Genomic DNA, 10,260 nt, shown 5'->3' with positions numbered 1-10,260 from the left:
CGAGAACTTGCTATACCGTAGCGAAACACGGCAAGAAAAACTATAAACAGACAGCACGGGAGCGCGGGGCAGCCCGTGACACCACGGTCGGTGCCCCGAGACAGACTGCTTTGACAAAATATCCAATTTCGATAACTAATAATTCTGATCATCTGATTGGTCGAGACCCTTATAGCCGATAACTCTTCTATCTCCTTCTAGCCGTCCCTTTAAACCAAATCGAGAGCGTTCCTTAACGAATCGGTACGTAACTTCTGGAGATCCTCCACGGCAGATTCGAGCACCTCGACCTCAACTAAACAATAACGAAATCTCACGAGAGCCTTGACACAACTGTACGAATCAACCCGAGAGCGCAGCTTCTGAGCAAAGTGGCGACCCGAAGGGAACCAGAAATCGAGAACGTTATCTGTATCGGTAACCGAAGCCGCCTTGGGACCGTGATTCGAAAAATCACGTCACAATATACATATATATATATATATATATATATATATATACACGCATTCCAATATCCTTTTTGACCCAGGTACCGGTACAATTGGAGTGGATGAATGAAAAGAGAGAATTCTGTTTTTCTTTGTATATATACATATACCGGTATCGTTGGCCGCTTCGTAAAGAGAAGTTAGATTGAATCCAGTATAGTCGGCTGCGGGAAGATAAACGTTTCCGGATTGACGTATAAAAGTGTATTTTGTTTTCTGCTCCGCTGTTTCCGGAAAATGAATAGTCTTTTTTATGACGAATTATCAAGAACCATTCACGTCCTCGCTGCGAGGTGCTTTTATATTCGGATGTGTTTTTAATCGACTGTTAGGCTTTCTCCGGAAAGAACTTATCTGTATATATGTATATATATATATTTGCTATAGCACTTATAGCCAATCGAAAACCTGTGTTGAAATACATACTTCAAATACTATCGAGGAATACGATACAGTCAACGTAAATACGTTATCAGTTGTGATTGCAACGTGACGTTCATTTTTATCAATGCCCCCACGGGTCCCAGGGATATAAGCGTCGCGACGTCCGCCCACTATTTTTTGCGAGGCCAATTCTCTTTCTGTCCAGGGACACATAGCAGTGACGTGATTCAGGGCACGTAAAGGCGAAATCGCACGTGGTCGTCATGACGAATTAACGTCATTTACTTGGAATCTAGGTAACGTGTAGAATTTCAAGGAAAAAAAATATATATATGCGGGAAAATAAATTTTTGAAAAATTTCTCAATACAAATGACGAATGAAATTTTTTGGATAAAAATAAATATTAACGTTCAATCGATAGCGATTTTACCCGATTGCTACTGCACGGTCAGGAATGCCCGATAGATTGTCCGCTCAGCTGTCAGATTTGGACGGGGCGAGTGAATTATTGTCAATTTCCATGACGCTCGCGTGAGAATGAACTTTAAAGGAGCTATCACAACGAATGGGATAGTATCGGTAGATCAGACGCAGATTAGGGAATTACCTGGTAACTAATTCAACGCTGCACTTAGGTTTAACCTGCAATCCTGCATAGCTACGTACATATATTGCTTATGGAAAACTCATGGGAATTATATCGTACTAGCTATAATTCATTTACTTCATGTTCTCCCCGAGACAATTTTCCTCAGTAGTACACGAGACAGATATAGATCGGCCGTAACATATATCATGTATGAGTTATTCTACGGAAACCCAACACACGTGTGATCGTCAATTTCTCAGTAACTTCGGGACACGTTTGCATAACTTGAATGGATCTAACTTAATTTTTTTAAGATTTTTTAACCGTACCCGATTTTTTTTTCGTTTTTGACATTTTTCATGCGACCCTTTTTGCGAGCTTTATAAAAATTGAAAAAAAATGTTTTGTAAATTAATTTTCAAAAAATTGTCAAAAATCAATATTGCCCCATAGTCATACGAGACTCTCGATATTTATGAACGCACAACGAAGATACGAGATTACGGAAAACCACGGAATCCACAAGTGTGCCGGATTTCAAGGACATTTCGGGCTTACATACACAGTCGATAATCCGGATCACCAGTTGCGCATCTGGCGATTAGATGAAATTTATCGTCCAAATAAATAGTCATAAAAAATGGCAATTCTTTTCCATGTCAGTCGAATAAAAATTTATACCCCGTAATAATTACACCGAGACGTACTTATTATGCAATTAAAAAAAAAAAAAAAACCAAGATCAAAATATTACATGTACATTCTAACGTAAATTTGACTGCGAATTAATAATGGTTTACGTAATTAACCTTACGGCGACGTAAGTGCATCCATAGGGATGTCTAAAGAGAGCAAGCGCACGGCAGATTCTCAGTAAGTCCGGGGACGGTTCCTCCAGGTACGCGTTATCTCAAGGAATTTCCCAGGGGCGCCCGAGGCCACCGGTAGTGCTGTAAAGTACCTCGGAGGCGCGTCCACTGCCTACCTAAAACACCGTGGGCCCCGTGCATCCCGTATCGATCATTTCGTTTATACCGTCTGCAAATTTATGAGTCATTTACATAGCGAAGCGACGATGGCCGCAAGGTATACGTTATACATTGGAGATGTACACGTTATACATGGGGAAGCTAGCAGGTAGATATTTCCAGTGTATTTAACGTATGATAATGGAACAGAATATACGGGCGGGACGTCACGAAAACCCATTGAACTTTCGCTCTATATTATTGTTCTTACGTAAATTACGTATACGGCTACGTAACTCATTGGTTGCATGTACTCTTTTTTTTGTTATTTTACAAAGCGACCTGAATGTAAAAAATCGTTAATCAGCCTAGACACGTGTACAAAGTTTTATGGGAATGCGTATGTGAAAATACGACACGTATGTTACGTGTCCGTAAATTCTTGTATGCTCTGGTCACACGTGGGAATGTTTGTCGTAATTGAAATTTTCCGGTAAAACTTTTTTTTTCATTTGTATTTTGACTTTTTTCCGAATTCATATTGCACTCATGATGAAATCCATTGTTGGTTGTGTATCACCAGTGACCTCTGACACGTGGTTTCGAGCGACAATTTCTACGGGACACTTTATCCTGTCGCTCTTTGCGAATCCATTTCCATAAGTCCGTTTTCGCTGGGTCATTTGCATCCGACTGCATTATATCGCAGGGACGTACTAGGGAGTGAGAGAGAGAGAGGCAGAGGGGCGGTCGACGGAAGAATGGTGGAAAAAGAGAGAAAGGACAGGTACGTGCCTTTATTACGGATGAGGTCAGGGGAAAAGAGGGCGGGACAATGGTGCACCTTCAAATTTGTATTCATTATATTCGTATTCAGTGTTATACGGAGAAACGTTGTTTTTCCGAGTTCTCTTTTAACATTCGCGGTGTATTAGAGCGCGGGAGCGAGGGGAATTTGAAAAAGGGAATGAAAGGTACAAAAAAAACATTTAAGAAATACATAACTGTTTTTCTTACCCGTTATACGATCGCGATGTTATTTCCATGAAACTCGGAATCGTCGATTGGCAAACTGTTGCGAATCGTATAATTCGCGGTACATCCGATCGAGAGCGCGGATTATTTTTTTCCCTCCGATTCGTAAGAAAAGTTGAAAAGGGAATGAGAAAAAAAAAAGAAAAATAAGAATCCAGGAAGAAAAAGAAAAAATCGGAAAGAGTGGAAGAGCATAAAAAATAAATAAACAGAAAAAAAAAATAGTCGACAGTCCATTACACGTCATCAGGTCTTCAACAAGGTGAAGATTGAAGAGGAACCTCTCTTCACTGTGAAGCTACAAAGAGGATGCTCGATCGTTTTTCTAATTTTTATCTATTTTTTTTTAATCTCCCAATTCCTCCCCTCCACCACCTCCCGTGCTCAAGACGAACCTATCCATCAGGGGTTGATGAGCGGTGATCGTGACCCCCTTGAGCGAAGTGGAATTTGAGTCTTAAAAAAAATAATAATAACAATCCACGTCTCACCTGTCACTCTCCGTAGTCTTCTGAACTTCCGGTTCCGACTGCGGTACTGCTTCCGATTCCACAGTGACTGAGTTGCTCCTGTCCGGTGTTGATCCTGCTGGAACAGCCTCATTCTCGGCCATCCTGGACCAGGTCCTGCTGCCGCGAACTTAAGCGCCCGATAAGCACCGAACGATAACGCGCAGAATTTAATAATTTTTTGAAAAAGTTCACAACACTTTGACAGCCCTGCCACAGGGCGGAAATGACGTAGCACGTCCTTGACCCATCAGAACATGATCCCGAGACCACCGGTACCCATCCTTCCCGCGAGGCGGCTTACACACTTCCGGATGGAACATCCAGGGGTAGGAAAAGATCTTTACCAGGGTCGCAACACTTAATCCTGACGACTTTTACCCAGATACCCAAAAACTTTTTGAATCCTTCGTAGAGGCCGATCGAGAGGCTATAAATATGGAAAGAAAAAGAGACAGGAGTTAGAAGAATTTCTTGACACTAAAAAAATCCAACCTAGGTAGAATCATGGTGGCTAAACCCAATAAAGATCCCATAAAGGTTCTAAGCAGCAGCTATACTGGTAGCAATAAGGGTAGCTATAAAAGTAGGACGATGAAGAAGTATTTGCCCTGTAGGGCTACGGTAGGGTTAGGGGTTGTCGGAACACGTATAGAAATAGCAGCGAGAAAGGATCACAGCGGATCACAGCGGACACCCCCATCCTGACGAACGACTCCTCCGGACGAATCCTGGGCAAACAATACAGCTGGAGATTATCGCGAGATAAATGCGATTTTTTTTTTATATACGTCACAAAGCCTAGAATAAATCCAGAGGAAGAAAATAGAGAATTTCTAGAAACCAGCAAAAGCGACCCGACCTCCTCTTGAGCTGCTTGGGTGGGTCTGATGAGTGATAAGGACACTTGAGAGAGAACAAGTTATTTTTGCTCTGCAAATGTTTCAATAAACTAACCTAACCCGTTAGAAAAAAAAATTTCACGATTCTTATTAACATTTATCTCGGCGCTTTTGCTATTTTCTCACAAAATTGCAAGACCTTAGACTGTGTTAGACGTATCGTGACATTGCGTATATTGCCAAGAATTTTGTCTCTTTGCCTTTAGTGCATATGTAAATGGAGTAGATACATGAGTATATGTTTTCTATATATATATATATATATTCTCCTGGCGTTATATTTTACATACTGGCTACAGGCAGGGCTTAGTGCGAAAGCGTCAGACTTAAATCTGGAAAAAAGTCACTAGGACTGTTTCACGCTGTTATCAGATTTGCTATTTTAGACACTGATAACTGCTACCACCTTAGGAATTTCTTGATACACGAGAAAATTGTATTTCACGCGTTCATCTTCGAAATGCTAGCACGCTGTAGGTATGGCGTGTACGGGATGAATGTTTGTGTTATATAACATCCTGTATATATTCATAGTACACGCTTGATATATACATATGCGTATGAGTAACTACAAGAAATATGTCTAGTATTCAGGGCAGAGTCGACTGGATTTTTTTTTTTTAAATATGCGAAACTCGATCGGCTCGTGTATTCGTTTCCGTTCGCGACAAAAAAAGACTTCCGGTGTGTCCCCGAGGCTCGACCAAGTCTATCAGCCGGGTGGGTTGAAGTGGAGAAACGAAGTGGAATACATAAAAAGAGTGAAAAGCAGAAGGGGTATCGGGATAGCGGGACAGTCAAAAGGATAAGAGGATAAGGGATGAAAGTAGCATCCCTCGGTCGGCAGAAGAGTCACGAAGCAGTTTGAGGTTAGGTAAAAAAAAACGCAGTCGGAAGAGTTCAAGAGTTCACAAGTAAAACGGAGCCTGGTTGAAATGGCTAGAAAATATTTTCCCAGCTATCTACCGGGTGTTTAATAAGTCTTACGTCAGCTTCAGGTATACAGTAATAGCTATAGGTGCAGACGAGAGGGATAGGGAAAAAATGGGGGTTCGGATAGAAGAGAAAGTAGGGCTCGGATAAGAAACTCGAAATTTGGCAAAGTAATTTCAGGAAGGGGTTGCTACCCCTTTTCGATCATCACTATTGACGCCCAGAGGGTGTCTCCCGAAACTCTTGGGGAAAGTGAAAGGATCCTTCGGGATGCAGGTGAAAACTTTCGATCGAATCTTCGAAGGGCTATCGTTCGAGTGGACCACTGGATCAGCATCATTTTCCTACCCTTGTAATCTTGGTCAGGGTGTCCATCTGGAGGGATGAATTGTAGACTGAGGTTAAAGGGTTAAATTTGGCCTGGACCAAAAATTCTTAAAATCTCGCGCGGACGGACCCGGCCACTCCGTACGAAGGGTTGTCGGGCGAGATGGGGAAAGCGACAGGGGGTGGATTTAGCAATGTAAAGCTGGAGCGCGGGGGTGAGTCTGGGAGTATTTTCAAAGGGGGATGAAGAACGCACAATGTTGGTCTGGCCAGTTGAAAGCTTGCCAGAAGGACAAAGCTGCTTTGAGAAGATACGAAGATGGGCTACGATTTAGGGGTTGAGGGTTACGGGGTGACTGGCTCACCCGGTACAATGCCATTAATCATACTCACGGGCTTGGGATTAGACCGAAGTAACACAATGTTCCTTGGTTGTTGTGTCTGGTGTTAGTCCCACCGTGACTACTATGAGCTGCTAACACCTTCGCGATATTACAGCCCTTTTAGCTACGGCTTTATCTATAAGACAGGGCACTTTCTTATTAATCTGCGTTATAGATAAATTTCCGTATCCGTCATCCCTTAATTGAGAATTATATCGGTTAATCGGGGGTGGATTCGATTTTGAGGATTTTTTTGTCCTGTATCATTTTTTCGATTTGATTCAGTGGGTGTCGTTTTATGGTAGTCAACAAAATTTACAACCCTTAAGACACGACCTTAGCCATACAGTAGGGTGTATGCATTATCAGAAGCCGTTCTGCAAGGCTTTGAATATTGAAGGCTAGACTACGGGTATATATGGATAGTCTCTATTTTGTTCATTCATATTTTTGTTTACTATGGAGTATTTTTAATTCCCCCTTATCATCCCCTGTTATCCTCCCTCTTTTCTGAATTCCTTCCGGCTCCGAGAAAACGAGCGCCATTAGCGCAAAGCTTTCCGCTGTTAGGAGCGCAACATTTTTTTTTCATCCCCGAACTTTACCACCCCTGGATGAAAAAGCTTAGAGAGACTGCCCGAGAAAGTCAAGGTGCGTCAAGGGGAGTCCGAGGGTGCGTAAGAAAATTATAGAAGATAAAGACATTCATTTGCGAACGGAGCTTTAAGGGTACGTTCGCAATAATTTATATTGCCCCGAGCTTCCTTCCGATGTATTGCCTAAGTTACCTTGAGTTCTGGGGGGGGGGAAAAATTGGAAATTTTTTGTATTTTCGAGAAGTGAACACATTCGTGGAATGGGAGCGAGTAGCAATGTACATTGCTGGAATAAATGGAACGAAAGTAAAATTAAATAAATAACAGAGCTGACCAGCTTTCTTGGTATCGAAAGATTTTACGTGTGGGGGTGCGTTATAAGGGTAGGGCCACACCAATACCCAGGTCAAAACAATTTAACCTGTTAACATTGCTTTCTACTCCCTCAGGTTGTCATAGAATTTCAACCCCCTTTATATTACGGCCCTGCACCCTCTCACTACTTGGAACTAGCGTAGTTTCCACGAGAGCGACCGAAAGTATGAAAACGGGGATAAATTCGTCCGCGCCGTTGCACCACACTTGTAGGTCTGTGTGTCATGAAATGAAAAAAAAAAAAAAAAATTTCTAAGAACGATATTTATTTTGTGTAACTTTTTGATTAAATTTTTTTACGAGCTAATTTAGCTAACTTGAAAATTGCCTCGAGGATCTTTATTGGTTTTCACCGTAATCGCCCTACCGCATTAACGGCAGATGACTCGAACGATTATTTTTGAAACACTTGTACTCTCTCGTTTACTTTACTTACTTATCGCCAATGTTTGGCAAACACGACGTGAACTTTTCTACGAGCTTTTCCCGTCGACTTGCATAACTATTTGCTTTTATTTATTTACTCCCGATTGCCCAACGTGCCACGGCCCGTACGTCGAATTAAGCCCGGAAGTAAAGTTCCAAGTACTAACTGCACCCTATGCACGTGAGTGCATATGTGAATTGTAGTCGAGAATGCAACGGACTATTGTTATTATTGGAACTAGTAGAAATGAAATTTGCGTTTGAAAAATAAAAATTGTCATTTGTGACGATTCCAATATGGAAAAAAAAAAAATAAAAAAAATTATATCACTCGATTCGAAAAATTGTCTAATTTTTGGATTATTTATATAATCTTTCTATCACATTTTCAATTGATGCTCAATCGGCACACGGTAGATACATATCATTCGTTAAGTTTTTTTATTTTAATTAGTGCGACACATTCACGTGGTCTTTCTGTAAAAGTTTATTATTTTAATTTCACGGGGTTTTTTTTTCCAAAATTTTTATGTTACTTTTCTATTGAACGTCACGACGCGAGCACAAGCCTCCGTGCCTTCGTCCGACGTCCGACGTTCGGGACGGTCCGGCGTATACTGAGCGACGCCGACGCAGCCGTCGCGACGGCAGCCAAGTTCCGTTTACTCTTGCTAATCATGACATCCACACGGCGCAGCCCCTTTTTCCTCTGATTACCGCGACGAGCACTATACTTCCCTATAGCAAAAAGGAACCTGTACAATTTTACTTGTACTTATGGGGTGTAGAAATTATCCAAAAATTTGGTCACGTGGTTTTTATCAGGTTTTTATAAAAATTCATAATAGACATAGATATATATGTCTCTGCCGAAAAAAATGGCCTATATTAGTAATGGATTTTAATTTTCATATTGCACCTGTAATACAGGCTTTACATAGCGACACAGAGCAACATTTATCACGTGATATTTTGTTCAATTTCAAAAATTTTCAAATTTCACATTTCACTTTGAAACAAAAATCCTCAATGATAACAATGCGAATATTTGACACAGCGCTTATCGGCAAAACTTTTTACAGCGGATTCTCATAAAGTCCTACAGTTCTGTGAAAAAAAAAAAATTTCAATTTCATACACCGCGACAGACTGCTGATACGTTTTAAGTGAAAAGAAAATGTATCACTATCAACCTTGATATTCTAATTTCAGACAAGCGACGCTATTTTGAATACACGACGTTGCTGTAGACGTCGATTTAAATTGAAGAGAAAAGCGTCCCGTTCAAAACTGACAGACGACCCATGGAGCTTTTGAGGCTGCTCGTCTAGTCTCAAGATGAAAGCAAAAAAGGAGCAAAGAGCCCAAGGTCGCTCCATGTCATTGACCATCAATGAAAATTTTAGAACACGTTACAATCTGACGTAAGAGCGAGACGGGAGATAAAAGAGAGAAAATAAAATTATATCTCAGACCAATTTTCATGTGACTTCGTTTTACCATCTCCCGACGCTAAAAATTGGATGGATCGGAACCAGTGAATGTTTGAGCTTTTATCGAGCCCTTGCGGTAATGGCGCGGTAAAAGGGGTAAGGGCGCCGGGCTCTTACCAAGGAATAATAGGGGTGGCTTTTGTAACGTGATTTCAAACTTTGAAACTCCAGTCTGAAACAGCACATGGGAATTAATGAGTAACTACGAAATACCCAGACCCTTGTGCTACCCTTAGTTTTAGAGGCGTGTTCCGAAATGATAATAACAACAACAACAGCATATTAGTAGCATACAATTGATATACCCATTGCATCACTGTCATCATTGATAACGACGATCTCAGTGCTTATCTTTGGTACATGGATGCTGCATACGTAATCGTTAATAATTAAAATATAAATTTGCTTATACGTTATCTGAGGGAAATTGGGGGATGAAATATTTATCATTGACCGATCCTTGAGATAAATTTAACTTTTCATCGATCAGCCAGCTTCTACGTATGGGATTGCAAATGGACCGCATACATCATATATGGGGTTATTCACGACAAATGCACCACCGGGTGATTTTTCCATGGAAATCAAATCGACAGGCTAACTCCAGGCGGTGGGTTCGCGAATAGCACTGTATATAGTTATGTTGATAAAATCAGATTAATGTCATATGAATTATGATAGGTCGTTCGTGTCGCCTGTAAGTAGAGGTAAGTGAAGATAACCCTTATCAAGGGTTAAAGTAGGTCCTTGTCACATTGGCAGATCATTTGCCACCCTTTCGCGTCAGACTCTGTTGTTGACTATACATTGTGACGTGATTTTTCGAATCACGGTCCCAAGGCGGCTCCGG

General features: G+C 41.2%; 2 protein-coding genes across 7 annotated transcripts in view; one reads left to right on the top strand and one right to left on the bottom strand.

The window, feature by feature from the left end:
- LOC107272668 (arrestin homolog) overlaps window positions 1-8,516 on the bottom strand; it is a 36,459-nt gene extending 27,943 nt beyond the window's left edge. For 3 of the 6 annotated variants that reach the window (XM_015750054.2, XM_015750056.2, XM_015750057.2), the window contains exons 1-2: window positions 7,928-8,516; window positions 3,958-4,405 (exon numbers count right to left, since the gene is read on the bottom strand). In XM_015750054.2, coding sequence (XP_015605540.1) covers window positions 3,958-4,079 — 122 coding nt within the window. In that variant the 5' untranslated portion in view covers window positions 4,080-4,405; window positions 7,928-8,516. Of the gene's footprint in view, window positions 1-3,957; window positions 4,406-6,530; window positions 6,657-7,858 lie in introns of all 6 variants that reach the window. The other 3 variants (XM_025089977.1, XM_025089978.1, XM_025089979.1) reach the window with 3 other exon arrangements.
- LOC107272672 (14 kDa phosphohistidine phosphatase) overlaps window positions 1-9,396 on the top strand; it is a 38,589-nt gene extending 29,193 nt beyond the window's left edge. Inside the window, exon 3 of the mRNA XM_015750062.2 lies at window positions 9,130-9,396. Coding sequence (XP_015605548.1) covers window positions 9,130-9,167 — 38 coding nt within the window. The 3' untranslated portion in view covers window positions 9,168-9,396. The remainder of the gene's footprint in view (window positions 1-9,129) is intronic.
- Window positions 9,397-10,260: the final 864 nt, after the last annotated feature.

The sequence above is a fragment of the Cephus cinctus genome, unplaced genomic scaffold (assembly GCF_000341935.2).
Source record: "Cephus cinctus unplaced genomic scaffold, Ccin1 Ccin1_scaffold1223, whole genome shotgun sequence".
Classification (NCBI taxonomy): domain Eukaryota; kingdom Metazoa; phylum Arthropoda; class Insecta; order Hymenoptera; family Cephidae; genus Cephus; species Cephus cinctus.
This window is presented reverse-complemented; position numbering and strand designations above follow the sequence as displayed.